This window comes from Anarrhichthys ocellatus, unplaced genomic scaffold (assembly GCF_004355925.1).
Source record: "Anarrhichthys ocellatus isolate YVR2014 unplaced genomic scaffold, GSC_Weel_1.0 scaffold29, whole genome shotgun sequence".
NCBI lineage: Eukaryota > Metazoa > Chordata > Actinopteri > Perciformes > Anarhichadidae > Anarrhichthys > Anarrhichthys ocellatus.
In genome coordinates this window covers 636,196-651,172 of record NW_022280059.1, presented here as the reverse complement: position 1 = coordinate 651,172, position 14,977 = coordinate 636,196, and the positions used below count along the sequence as shown (strand labels likewise).

At 47.2% G+C, this 14,977-nt stretch overlaps 1 protein-coding gene across 1 annotated transcript; it reads right to left on the bottom strand.

Annotated features, from left to right (window-relative positions):
- Positions 1 to 532: 532 nt before the first annotated feature.
- Positions 533 to 14,558, bottom strand: zc3h4 (zinc finger CCCH-type containing 4). The gene is given in 17 exon segments (XM_031863662.1): positions 533 to 791; positions 793 to 1,684; positions 2,609 to 2,851; positions 3,637 to 3,950; positions 4,731 to 4,858; positions 4,860 to 5,201; positions 5,383 to 5,492; positions 5,807 to 5,918; positions 6,784 to 6,900; positions 7,137 to 7,273; positions 7,421 to 7,520; positions 8,314 to 8,414; positions 8,445 to 8,540; positions 8,847 to 9,105; positions 9,245 to 9,355; positions 9,455 to 9,827; positions 14,262 to 14,558. Coding segments are annotated over 17 exon segments (3,774 nt in total). The 5' UTR covers positions 14,342 to 14,558.
- Between the last annotated feature and the right edge of the window lie 419 nt (positions 14,559 to 14,977).

Below are 14,977 nucleotides of genomic sequence, written 5' to 3'. Positions count from 1 at the left end.
CACTGGCAGAAGGGCGATGCTGTGGGGTCAAAGCCTTTGAAAACGTCCTTCAGCGAGGCCTTGTCCTGCTCTGCGGTTGTCTGGTCGGGCTGCACCGGGCTGTTGCCTCCAAAGGGGCTGCCCGTCCCGCCGGGCTTGGCCGCCTGCTTCACCGCGCCAAATAGAGTGGACACCGGTAGGTTGTGGACGCCCGCGGGCCCCTGATCCCCGGCGGCTCCGGGAGCCCCCTGACCTGCGGCGGCGGCTGCAGCGGGCCCTCCCTGGCCCGTGGAGTTGGGCGAGGGCGCGGGCTTGGGCCGCGGCCTATTATAGCTGTTGTATCGATCGGTTCCTTGCTCGCTGCTTTTTTCCGGCTCCGGTTGGTCCAACGCCGACTTCCGAACAAACAGGGGCTCCTTGGACTTGGGTTTGCTCGCCGGGGGTTCACTGGGTTTGGACTCGGCGCTGGCTGAGTTGGGGGAGTTGTTGGAGCTGCTGCTGATACCAGGGCTGCCTGGTTTGTTAGTCCGAGGGTCATACAGACTGATGCTGCTCAGCACGCTGGCTCCCCCTGGTGCTCCGGCTCCCACACCGCGGCCTGCCCCACCTGAGGAGAGCAACCGTGGGTCGTAGGGGGCAATGGTGGGGGGGGGGGAGCTGGATGTGGTCGCCGGGGTAGTAGAGGAGACAGGAGGAGGCACGGGGTCAGAGGGTTGCTTCAGTGCTGACTTCTGCGGCTGGAGACGGGGGTCGGTGAGGCCTTTACGGGACACACGGGGGTCAACGGGCTTTTCTACAGGCGGGGGAGGCATGGGGGGAGGCGGACCCAGCAGCGACATGGGGGCGATAGGGGTGGGTAGGAGAGGAGGGGAGGGAGTCTGGGACGGGCTGGAGTTGACAGTCTTCAAAATACGAGACAGCAGTTCAAAATCTGGGAGAGAGGAAGAGGAGGAGGAGGAAGAAGAGGGAGCAGGGCGGTCCAAGGAGGGGGGAGGGGGCTGAACGGGAGGGGGTTGCGGGTGAGGGAGCGACGTTGGGAGTGGCTGCTGAGTGCGGGACAGACGCGGGTCTATGGAGGAGACGGGAGGGATGCCTGGTGGGAGTGGAAGGAGGTCCTGCTTGGGGAGTGGTAGAGGGAGGAGATCCTCGGGCGACCAGGTGATGGTTTTGCTGAAGGCCGGCATGTGGAGAAGGATATCCTTCTTGATGTGGCTGAACTGCTGCAGCTGCGAGCGCGGGTCTCTCAGAGCCATGCCCATGAGCGGGTCCAGAGGAATCGGCACCGGCTTGTCCCGTAGAACCCGCTCCGTCTCCTCCTCCTCAACTGCCGGGGTCGTGAGCGGTGGGGGCTTGTAGACCAGAGGCGGCTCTGGTTTGAGAGCGGGAGGCGAGTGGGAGGTGGGTCCCGACGAAACGGCAGCAGCTAGCCGGGCCAACCTGGGGTCCGCAGGCGGTCCGGAGGAGGCCAGAGTGGGCATGGAGTCGGCCGAGTCTGTGGCGCGCGCCAGGCGACGGTCCCGAGCCAAGCGGGGGTCCGCCGGCCGAGCCGGAACACTGGCGGGAGAGGCCTTCTGTAGGCGGGGGTCGCTCGGGGGGCCGTCGGATTTATGGGGAGTCTGGGTCTGCTGACGGAGCGTCTTCAAGATGGAGGTCACGCTACCGCCGCCATCCTCATCCTCACTGGAGTACCAGTTCCCTGAGTCACCTAAGAAAGAAGGACGCACATGTTTGGGTGTTAAATAGATATTCTTTAGAACACACACACATTTGATTAACTTGAATAATTGAAGGCGTCATATTTGAGGTTTCTGTTGACTTTTGAGAAGGTCGGAAAGCGACCAATCAGCAGGGAGAGTGGAACTCACTTTCACATTGTGCAGTGCAAAGATGAACTTTTCTGCTTATTGTATTCACAGCTACGTCTGAACATTATCCACTACAACACTGAATTAACAAAAGTCAACAAGAACTTCACCAGTCAGCCGTTCCTCGTCCATCTCAGTGCTTTCAAAGCGAGCAACTGGAATAAATAGTCCGTTAGGACAGTGTCATGGACATCATGCACAGAAATTGATATTTGAATAGATTCGTTTTTTTTAAAGTGACAGCTGATCCATTTGCAGACTTGGAATATAATATTTGTTTTTTTTCTTCTTGTATAATAACCTGAGAATAACAATCGTGTGTCCGTTAGAGCGAGCCGTTTATATCTACATACGGAGCGGGTCCTCTTCACGGCACCCGCAGCCAGGTTTCTACAGAAGCCCAGAATGGACAAACTAAAGATTGGATCTAAATAGGGCCATTTGGGTTTTAGCAGCGGCCACTGTAGTTCACCTCCACGCTGGGCGCATGGAAGACGCTTCAGCAGGTTGCAATCTGCAACTTCACTGCTAGAAGCCACCAAATCCTACACGTGGCACCTGTTTAAGGTTCTATAGACAATAATCGTATAAATACGAATCTTAAATTGTATTTTTTAACTTCTAATAATAAAGTTGGTCTATAACTACTGACAATAAATATGTTTTAGGAGATAATTATGATAAGGGCCATTTTTAAGGACTACAACTCCCTATTACAAAGGAATGACTCATTAACACACCAGGAGGTGCAGATCATCCTCTACCTTCAGTGTCTCTGCTCTTCTCTGCTCCTCCCTCGGCCATCCTGCGAGCTCTCTCCTCTTCTTCCTGCTGCTTCTGTTGGATCCTCATGAACAGGACGCGCTGCGCTGGAGGCAGGAAGTCGGGCACGGACATCCCTCCCTGATTGGCTGATGCTCCATTAGCAGAGCCGTCTGGGCCGCCTGACTGATTTCCAACATTTCCCCCTCTCTCGTCCATGCCAGCAAAACCCTGGTAGTTGTCACCTGAGAGGGAACAGCAGGGTGTCAGTGCAGAAACAGTAATACCACATTTCCACCGAAATGAGCTCATATATGCAGGATTTCTTTAAGTTGGCACATAACCTGCTAAAAGCAGGCCATGCTTTCCTTTCCCATTGTGTAAGGTCTTTTTTCTATCTGTTACTTATTCACTCTCTCTTGCAAACTCTCAAACCAGAGTTGGTGATTGATAGAACAGTGGAAACACTAACAAAGTTTTATTTTGTTTGTCAAGTCTGAATGACAACGAATCAGCGATGTAAAAGGACTTTCTGTCAATGGAGTCCGGTAGCTTTGAGGAGACCACATACCGGCTATTTCTCTTCCCATCTAACTCAGCGAATTAATGTTTATTTCCTCCAAAAACCGGAGTTGGTGATTGTTGGAAGAGTGGCAAGACGGTTCTGATGTTTCTTGCGTTTCTGTCGAGTTAGAATGAAATCAGCGAGGTGAAATGACTCGTCTGACTGGACTCTGGTGGTGTTGAGGAGAGTTTATTAATTGTATGTTTTTCTACAATAATAAATGAATATTAAATTCCTGTTCATCTTATTTTAAATTCACTGTAATGTGCGTCTTATAGCATTGCGCCGGGAAACATCTGACGTCAACAGCCAGATGTTTGTGGGTATTAGTGAGTTTTTTTCCCCTTGGGCTTAACTTTGCAACCAGTAGAAAAAACACTAAGTATCAATCAACTGGCTGCACCAAAAGCCCACTTGCTACTCAGGCTTCAATCGTTCAGTTTGATGAGTGGAATTGACTCTCACCTTCTTGCACCACTCCCTCCATCTGCATACCGTCCTGCTGATTGAAGAAGTTATTAAAGAAGTTTCCTCCCGGAGGAGGACCTGGAGGCATGGCCCCTCCATGTGGAGGGCCGTCACCAGACCCGAATCCTCCCATCATGGGCGGTCCACCGGGGCCCATGTTGGGGGGCCCCTGGTTCATCCCGAGGTTGGGGCCCATGTTCTGCATGTCAGGGGGCATCATCCCCGGGGGGGGAGGGAAGCAGGGCGGGGGGCCACCAGGGGCACCTTGGGGTGGGGCCGTCTGGCCCTGGTTGCCACTGGGAGTCTGGCCTCTGATAGATGAAGGAGAGGAGGAGTTAAGATTCACAGAGCTTCAAAGACACTTTGCAGGGTGAAATCAGGAAGAGTTCAAGAGTAACTTGCCACTAAATCCACTTTGTTTGAGTGAGTAAATCACATGTCTGGTCACTTTATCTCACTATCTACTGGTCCTGGTCCCATTCTGTGGTTTTCATTACATCAGAAGTCATTTTCCCTTTTTCTTGTTTCACACTTGCTTACTCTTCAGAGAGTTGTTCGGTAGTGCTATGGATCTGAACATGGGTTTCACAGAATAGTCCACTATCAAAACCACTAGTCCACACTGTGCAGCGCTGTGGACTGGCCGTTGCTCTGTGGTTTTAGAACAGGGCAGTAATAAAGCAGTGGCAGTGCAGCTACAGCAGATATGCAGCTGGGGGCGCTGTGTACAGCGGTTGACTAGTCATAGTGGTCATGTGTGACTTTAAATATGCAGTGTGGGGTGCTTAAGGAAGGGGGAACTTTCAGGACATAACTTTGGCTGTTTCTTAACAAACACTCGCTGCCTGTAGGCTCTAGAGCTTTTAACTGCTGCCATAGCTAAACCATGTTCAGAGACCCGTCTCAATCCTACTTGTTATTCCAAAGATCGAGTCTCCGCGGAGTTTTCCTTTATTGAGCTACACATGAGAACTTGACCGACTTGAATTTGACTGCTGCACTCTTTAATAAGATCAGCAGCTGTGTTTTCTACAAATGTAAATATAAAAAGAATCACTTTTATTCTTAATGTTTCTTTTCGGGTTTCTTACCTGACGGCCAGTTTATGAGCCAGCTGTCCCGTCGGCTTCACTTTAAGGTCAAAGAGCGAGGGGATCTTCTTCCCTGCGGAACCTCCCCCTCCGCCACATGGAGGTGGGGGGCCCATGTGGGGGGGGGGGGCCAGTGGGATTTGGGGGCCCGCCTTGGAATGGACTTCCGTCGGGCCCATGGACAGGGGGACCAGCACAGGGGTGAGGCAAAGGTCCCCCAGGACCAGGGCCAGGGGGACCTTTGTTGGAAATGGGCCCCTGGTTAGGTCCAGGAGGACCCCCAAAGTCACCCACCGCAGGTCCGCCAAAATCCCCAGGCCCTAGGTTGGAGTCTAAGGGGACTGGCCGAGGAGGGGTGGGGAGGAGGCCGACTCCAGGAGGGGGTTTGGGGAGAGGGTTGATCCCCTGCTTCTTCAGCTCCTCCACCTCCTTCTCGTCCTCAGCGCCGGCCTCTGCATCCTCTGCCAGCATCTAGAAAACAAAGATCTCCACCTGTGAGTTTATCGGAAATATTCTCTCAAGGTATTCATGAAAACAAAAGACGTTTAAAGGAGCTGGACGTACATATGATAGGAACAAAAACATATTTTTCAGACCTTTCAAAGATCCACTGAGCTCACAGAAAATAGCGCTGTTATATCGAGGGTCCTACCTTGTTGAGCAGGTCCTGCGTGTCATCGTTAAGGGCGTCGTGGGAAAACATGCATTCGTCGCCGTTGACGCAGTTCCCCGTGGTGTGGAACAGCTTACAGGGGAATTCACGTGGCACTGGAGTCAAGGAGGAACACTCAAAGGAGAAAACTAGACAGAAAACACAAACTTCTGGATGCCCTGTGAAGCATTCAAGCGCTAGGATTGACCGGGCGTCCATGCTCGCCTATGGCTATCCTGACCCTAACTACTCGAAGTCAATGCTTAAACAATCGGCTCTCCTTTTACGAGCTACGCAGGGCGGGTCTTGCCAAGACAAGCAGTCGGATTCATAATTCCGCGGTAACAAATTGTCAGCTTTAATACCCCCATAAATCCCACGTGGTAATGAAGAGTCTCTCTGTGTGGTCAAATGTGAAGGATATCATGCATGTAAGGACAGTGGTCTGCTCGGGCACAAAATCCAGTGATGTAGAACTTGCACAGCTCCTTCTTCTTGGGCAGCTCGATGTCGTGGCTGAAGTTGCAGTGGTCCCCCTGGTGGTGGAAGAAAAGAAAAGGCAAGAATGAAACCTGAGGGCTCATGACTGACGTGTCTGAAAGAGCTGCCAACGGATGACTTATAGACCAGGAAGGACGGAATAAATCTGTCCATCATGTGATTTGTTGCGTGTTACTAAATGGTACCTGCACGGTGTTTAATCACCCTAAACTTATTCATGGCCTCTTTATCTTTCTACAGCTCACAGGTGCCAAGTTTCCTTTGAGAATCATCCGAGTGTAACCAGATTTTAAACACATGTAGCTGTTTTAACTCGAAGAGACCCACACAGGAAGATAGCAGGTCAACAGTACACGCTACATAGAAGTGGTGTACATCATCTGAAAGCTGGGAGCCCAGATACATTTGAGCTCAAATTAGTGTGTGAAGTTGTTTCAGTCATAAATCAAAATAAATATTAATTTAAATAAATTGTGTAAAAGGGCTTCACTATGGTGGAAGTAAATTATGGCCAGTTCATGCTATATTATGTCTCTTAAGCTGTTCCAGCTTTTGGGTTGATACCATTTGTTACACAAATTTGGTCCTAAATTACAAACAATTTTCATACTCAAGAAAAAATGTAAATGATCAGAAATCCCTCCAAAATACCAAATCAAGAGACCAAGACCTTGATAAACACCAGAGACAAATCCACAATGTGATTGGGTATCAAAATCAGGACTTTGTGATAAAACTACATATTTTCTGAATTTGCTGTGAATTTCTAATGATCATGGGCTGTTTAAAAAAAACAACTGAAGTGTATTAAGAACAGGAAATACATAACTTGAATGACAAAAATACATTGTAACACAGCCAGCACACACACACATAAAACCAAAAACAAAGTGATCGTACCCAGGTGCATCGTCCCTCGATGTAGTACTTGCAGATGGCCTTTCCTTTCTTATCCTGGTGCTTCTCGTTCATGTTCCTCCTCCCTGGTCCTGGTCCATCGCCTCCACCACCTCCGTCCTAACACACACACACACACACACACACACACACACACACACACACACACACGGAGGAAGCAGAGTGTGAAGCAATGAGTAAGAAAGAGAAGATGAATGTAGTTTTACTCCTCAGGTCTCATCACTATAAAGGAAGTAGTCCTGGGGGCACCAGGCTGGAGTGAAGCAGACATTTGCATTGACCCACTTTGAATCAAGACACTTTGGGCTGATCTGACATCAGTACAAAAGCCTCACCCCGTTGTCCATGTCCCCGTTGTTGTCGTCGTCGTTGCCCATGTCGCCTCTTCCTCTCCCGCGGTTACGACCCCTTCCTCCTCTCATCATACCCCGTCCTCCTTTACCTCTCCCTCGGCCGCGCCCACCTTTAAGCCCTGGTGAAGAGATTGAAGACAGCGTGAGAGGGACTGTAAGCCTGTGCTTGCTCTAAAGGGAACTGAACCAAATGAACCTTTTCTTCAGGAAAAGTAAAGATGAAAAACACACACAAACATGAACAACTACCGAAGCTCCAAACTCACCTCTGCCTCTGTCTTTGGACTTCTTGTACTGATTGAGTTCTTTTGAGTAGTCATCGTAGTCATCGTCGCCGCCCATGTTGTCATAGTCATCTTCTCCAAACTGTAAGAACAGATTTCATGTGTCAAGTGTCACATATTTAAAGGGATAGTATTTGAAGTGGCTCGTATGAGATTATTATTATTATTACCTGCCATCAGACTGTTAGTTGTTACGAGGAACTGAATCCGTTATCTATAATCGCTTCAAAGCCACCAGACTCCATTGACGAATACAGTAACTATACCTCGCAGAACACGGCAGTTGCTGGTCTACCGGTGAATCCGAACAGTCACGCAATAACACAAAGAAAACAAATCAATGGAGGCAGCGGTAGATCAGCAACCTCCGTCTTTGGAGAGTATTTGTTTTTGTGAAAGGAGTCAGGTGGCTGTGAAGAGAGCATAGCTGGACATAACGGCTTCAGTTCTGAGACATTGTGACCAAAGAGTGGAGCTGGGAAACATAATAACTTGTACTCTAAGTTTGGTTTGGGAAAAGAGAACACAGCAATAGTGCAGAGTGGTGACAGGGCCTTCAAATTCGTTTTCATGTATTAGTATTTTCCCATCACTCTTCCTAAAACCACCACCAGGCTTGATTGGTAAAATGCTGCACAGTAAAAGGAGATGATCCACATTCAGTACAGACCGTTCCATGTTTGTCGAACACAGAATGAACTACTTTCTCATGTAAAGATGAAAGAAATCATTGGCTCCAAGTGCTCTTTTGTTCACTGGAATGCTTCCATGTGAAATATATTTAACCAACTGTGCAAATACACAAAACAACTTGTTTCCTGGACTTTGAGCAAAGCAAATAGACAACAGGTCCCATCCTGAACTCCAAAACTCACCTCCATCTCTTCCCCGTAGCCGTCTCCATCGTCGTTGTCTCCTCCCATCTTTCCTCCTCCTCCACCACCACCACCACCACCACCACCTCCTCCTCCTCCTCCTCCTCCTCCACCACCTCCTCCACCACCACCTCGGCCTCCTCTTCCTCGGCCTCCTCCTCCTCTTCCCCTCCTCCCTCCCCTCATTCCCCCACGGCCTCTCTGGTTCTTCATGCGACCTTTGCCACCTGCAGAGAGGTGGAGACAAAGGACAAAATGAAACAGGTCAGCGACTTATCTGTGGAATTTGAATTGATAAGAAGCTTTTCTGCAAATAAGCTCCTTTGTCTTGTCCATAAACGTGCAAATGAAACTGAGTAGCGAGTAAATAAAACAGAAAGGCAGTGCGAAATCTGCTACTGAGCTTTTGTCACACAGTGGCACATTATTTTGGACTACACATTTTCATAAATGTAGTTCAGGGCCTCTCCACCACATCTGGCCTCACACACTCACTGAAAATTGGATTCAATTTCAACTGGGCAAATATTTACCGTGCAGAAGCCGATTTTTCAACTCCAACAGCTTTGATCCGACCGCCGAGGACCCACCTCGTCCACGGCCGCCTCCTCCCTCCTTGGCCTTGCGGTACTGGTTGAGCTCCTTGGTGAAGTCGTCGTAGTCCTCGTCCCCGATGTCCTCCTCTTCCTCCCCCTCGAAGTTGTCCTCTTCGAACTCTTCGTAGCCTCCGTAGCTCTGCTTGTCCACCTTCATGTAGCTGCCCTTCTTTGAGCCGCCGTAGCCCCCGTGGGACTGGAGACAAGTTAACGTGTTAGCAGATTTTACTTCGCACGAAACTTTATTGAATATTGACTTATCAGGAATACTGATATTTACTTAAAAAAGCATTTGAATGAGATACATTCAGCAATGAATAGTTCTGTTGACTTACAGGTGGGGGGGGGTACTGTGGACTGTACTCTCTGTACTTCCTCTTCTCACTGGGACTGTAGTCAGAGTCGTCGCTGAAGTCGGAGTGTTCGTCATCGGAGGACGCATGACGCTGAGAGAGGAGGGGAGAAAGAATATAGAGATAATCAGGGAATAAAGTTGAAATAAAAAGACGGGTCTATCTCAGTTCTCTACTCGTCGACAATCGTACTTTGTGTTTGGATTTGCGTTTCTTCTTGGACCTCCTCTTCTCCCTCTCTCGCTCCCTCTCTTTCTTCCTCTTCCTCTTGCGACGGTGGGATCTCTCTTCATCCGAATTGCTGCTGGCGTGGCGCTCCTTGCTTCGCTGGGCTGCGTCCCCTCCGGCTTCACCTCCTCCGCCTGCTTCATCACCGCCATCTCCTCCTCCTCCTCCTCCTCCTCCTGCTCCTCCTCCTCCTCCTGGTGCTGCTACTACTACTGCTGCTGCTGCTGCTGCTGCTGCTGCTGCTGCTGTTGTGGACATACCTCCACCAATGTCCTCCTCCTCCACTTCTCCCCCGTCATCCTCAAGCTCGCCCTCCTCCAGCTCTCCATCCTCTGGCCTGTAAACACACAGAGGGGGGCGTTACATATGCCATATTCTCGTGGGCTGTGGCTCACCCTCCCAACTTCTTAGAAGTTTTGGGAACCATTTTTTTAAAAAGATATGAAAAGAAATATAAAAACAATGTATTTTTAATAGTTTGTTTTCAGCGGTCGCGGATGAAAAAGGAGTACAGAGGCTTAGTGCGGTTGACATTAGGTACTATTACACTTTAAGGATTCGTAGTGTTCCAGCACCCATGTTAAAGTTGCAACATTTCCATTTTTGTGAGTCAAACCAGGGTTAACTTAAGTAATTTATTTCAGAGGAATCGAGAACCCGCTTAGCATCTAACAGCTGACTGAGACCCTGAGGCATAATTCGGGCTGAAACACATCAGTAATTTGAAAAACAGCTTTTAAACTGTTACATTTGTGGCCTTGGGTCCACTTGGAACGCTTTGAATATTGTCCTTGCAGCACCTACTGCCCTGAAGACTTCTTGTTCTAAACAGCACTACGAGCTATCTGCTTTTTAAAACTAATACAGTGTGCTACGATTGGTGATACACGTCGCTTTTAGTTAAAAAATGCAAGTCTGTCTTTTTAAGTGCCTGTGACTGCTAGTGATATAATATATATATATATATAATATATATATAATTACACACATCACCGCTATTTCTCCCAGATGTTCACCTGTTTATACTACTGATGAAGCCATTGCTTCACATATGAATCCACTTAGAAATATGCTCATAACTAAATGCCTGCAGTGAACATGGGACTCTCCTAAAACTTACCACTCAAGACACACGCCAGGTGAACGCTGCATACACCGAGTGTACGTTATCTTACTAGTACAGAAACATCCACGTCAGCATAAGGAACATGCAGTGTGATTATAATGAATACCTTCAGTTTGACAAACACACCCGATTGTTAATGTCACCAGCTAAACAAGCTGCCGCAGATTAAATACACTAAATAATGCACACGTGGCACTGCTACACATGCATTCAAAATGTAGAAAACCACTATTGGCAAAATAAAATTTAAAAAATCACCATTCTAATTGGACTTAACCGCATCATTTAAATTTTCTAGCTGCACACGCCATCATGTCAGGTCACGTGTAATATCCGTTTTATAGTGTGAACATACGATCCTTCTGGCATACGGTTCTGAAGCACCACCGCCGCCACCACACACACACACACACACACACACGCATTAGGTCAAATCCACCAAAATGTCCGAGGCTGAGGGGGTCCCAGTTCTACTGCAGTACTGGTGGGATGGACAGGAAATGACTAATGCGCTGTTACTGTGGTCAACTGCCAGGGCAGGACCATGAGTTCCTAATTGACATGGATCACATGTAGGCCTGATCCTGCAGAGACTGGTTGCTGTGGGCGAGTTGAGTTTTGGGGGGGGGGGAGAGACGGAGATGTTGTTTTAACAAGCTAAAGCTGCTATTAAATCCAAAAGCACTAATGTTTTTTTACATTAAACTAATACAAATGATTAGCATGTACTGTTTCTTTCCCTACCAGCCACCATTTGTAATCCAAGCACCAGATCACAACCACCTATTGACCATATTCTTGACTTGGTCAGTGTTTTTTCTGCTTTTTCCGGTGGCACGGGTGTGATATTATTTATGCAACAGGCAAGGACAGGGATCACATATTAATGACGAAGTGTTTAACACTCTCTGTCGGAGCAGTCAGGTCCTGGCTCTCCCACATAGGCCCACCCAGAGTGCTGTCTGCAGCAGGCTGGGAGGGAGGCCTGAGGCCTGGAGCGATGTGAACAGGATCCACCGCATTACAATATCCTGAAAACGAAAATCCATCAACGAGCACACGGTGAAGGAAGGACACAAAGCAGGTGGCAGCTTTGAGGCAAAATGTCAGCTTCACTGTGTGTACACACTGCACCCCACCACATCCTCAGCATGCCAACTTCCTCTGGGGAGATAGGGCAATAATCAGCCTTAATAACATGCGCCTCAGCTCTCTGTCGCGAACAAAATGCTCATCTGCGGAGCAAGACAGTCGTACGGAAAAGATCTTGAGGGAGTTGCGTGATTTTCGCAGCAAAGTTATCCAGGTAATTTAACTCTGCTGTGTGTTACAGAACACAATCTAGAACTAACATATTTCTTCATATTCGGGGGTCATTCGAAAATCGAATCCTCAGCTACTTTTAGCATCTTTACCGTCACTGTATGCAAAGTAGCTCCTAAAATATAAATATACACAGATTGTGTGGTGTTTTCAGTCATTATTGGCTCAATATCTGCATGTTTACTCAAAATACTTTAACATTGACACGTTTTTGCTTAGCTTTGCTAAACTCCAACGTGTTCCTTGTCCTGCACCAGCTACCAGCTTTGAATCCAAACGCCGCAAACTTAGGAACATCATCTCCCACCGCCAAGTCACTCCTCGACCTCACTAAATCAGTGTGTGCCGTGAAGCTGGCCCGTTAATCAAAGACCCGTCGAGGAGTCAGTCACATGGAGCGGTCACAGTTCAGGCCTCTGTCATAGCACAGGGATTTTACTGTACTATGGAAGCAAGTACTAATGAGTAGGGAGTGGCTGGGATCCACTACAGACGTTGGTGGCCTATCTGGCCTGTTGAGATGCTGTGCAAACATCACCTGCTGCCAACAATGTGCCAATTTCAGGAAAAAATCTTGCAATGCAAACAAACTCCATCTCGACTTCTCTATGCTCAGCCAAAGTGATTACCAGGTCAGGTTAGTGGGACCGCAAATCCACCGATCTGCGAGAGGAATAATTGTTATTGATTAGACCCTACACAAGTAACCATGTACTGCTGACAACTAAGTGCAGCAAGATCCAGGTATTTCATCCATATTAACGAATAAAAAGTTTCCATTTATGTCCATTGACACTATACCAAACTGATAGCAACATCTCTGACCACACCCAACTAGCAAACAACTGTGAAGTTCTAAAAGTTCAACAAAGCACAAGATCACTCTAGTCTATTAGGGATGGTTGAATCACAGGATTTACCATGCAATATGGTACATTATTAGCTCAATGGATGAGCCTATAACTCATACTAGAAGCAAGGGGCCATGATTAAAATGGGGAATACTTACTGTGACTGGGTTTCTTCACATATTGCACTCAAAAACATTGAAAACGCTTTGGGTTTTTTTTGCTCTCGAACCTTTTAGGGACACTAGTGGGGTTTGTGGGGCCAACTGAGTTAACATGCAGCACATTTGCCAACTGGGGACCGGGGAGACAAAAAAAGGGAACTTTGTGTTTGACTTGAAACACTTCTGGGATGCTTTGCAGACGTTTTACACATTTTTGGGGGGACTTTGGTGGATGTTTGGGACGACTCAGTGTGGGCACGACTGTGAATAAAAGTGATGTGTTAGACAAACATCCATGACAGCAGGCAGCACAAACGCGTTGAGAAAAAGCTAGCTAAAGTAAGCTAACAGGCTACAAAACTGATTAGTCGATAACGTACCTTTCAAAAACTAATATTTAGAGGATATTTAGCGTTTGATACTTGAGAGGGTGCGAATCCCAATTATTAAAGGTCAACCGGGACTGAAGAAATGTTTCCTACGAGCGATATGAATCTAGGAAGGCGACGACTCGAGAGCTATTTTTAAGTGCGTAGAGCTACTTGATCGAGAAGTAGCTTCGCGTTAGCTAACAGTTAGCTTTACGTTTACACCAACTGAACGAAGAAGTCTGAACGGATTATAAGATATTTAATAGCCCATACTGATCGGTTAACATACACGAAGTTGATCTCAAGGTATTAGTTAACGCGACGTTTATTTCGATGGAGCGGTTTGAAAAGTCAATGTGGAATTACAATTAACTAAACACATTAGCCGTTAGCTTAGCCTGACTCTCTTGTGCCAACGATTGTAACGTTAGCCAACAAGCTAATGTTGCTAAATTAGCTTGAAATAGGCCCTTCGTTAGCAAAAGACTATCGCTCGGATTTTTTGGGGATCTGTGGGATAACAGTTACTGTGACCACACACACACAATTAATTGAATTAAAGCAAATGAGTTCACTGTTTAACAATGGGAACGTAATTAAGCGATGCTTTGGAATCGTTGAGTTGGATAGAATGGCGGTGAAGTTATTATGAATCAGCTCTTTCAACCTCGGCTTTCTTTCTTCATACACGTTGTCTGGAGTCGATTGACCGTTGATTGAGTAATAAAATACAGGGAATAACGTTATCCCGGGTGAGGTCTGGCCTCCCAGTTGGCGGTGTCGTGTCAACATGGCGTTCTTTACCTCTGTACTCGTTTTCCAGAAAAGGCGAGTTTAATCCCTCTGACAGAAAAAGGAAAAAGAAACCCCGGGCTTTTTGTGTAAAAGCACAGGACAAATAAATAATTTCATATAAATATGATTGTAGAATTACTCGACCTTTCGTCAGTCAGGAGACTGTTGTGTTCGTGGTTGGTAGTTGGGGAGTTTGGATGGACAGTCATGCTTTCCACAGCCATTTCCTCTAGCTACATTGAGGTGCAAAAAAATTACAACTCGACACTGGAATCTACTGGCTTATGCGTCACTTCACTAGGATCTACTTGTTTTTGGTTTTAAGGAAGAGTTTCAGTTCATAGTAGGCAATTCTCCACTACAGTTGTAAGAGAAATATGATGAAATTGAGTCCTGACGTTCTCCGTCCTACAGTAGCGATGTGAAATGACGACTGATAAACTTAAAATGGCCGTCTGTCTTCTCTTAAGAGAAAGAGGCGGGTTTTCTCCGAGAATGACGTCATGACGAATAACGTTCTTGTACGCTCCTCGCGGAAATTGCCGAATGGGGATTATTAAAGGGAAAAATATGCCTCCGAGCTTGACTCGCAGGTGTACTTGCAGAGCAAATAGTGATTATAGAATGTTTAACTATTTAATTAACGTTCATATTTAATTAAAGTTTAATCAGGCATTTACCTTCATATTGTCGTTTACTTGTATATTGTCACTTTACCTTCGTATACATGTACTTACTGTTGTACTACCTGTTTACACCTGTGTGTACACATATGTATTACTTCTCATTAAGCATTAATTTGCTACATTCCTGTTTACATTACAGTTCATTCTCTCTTTTAATACATTTACAATTACCTG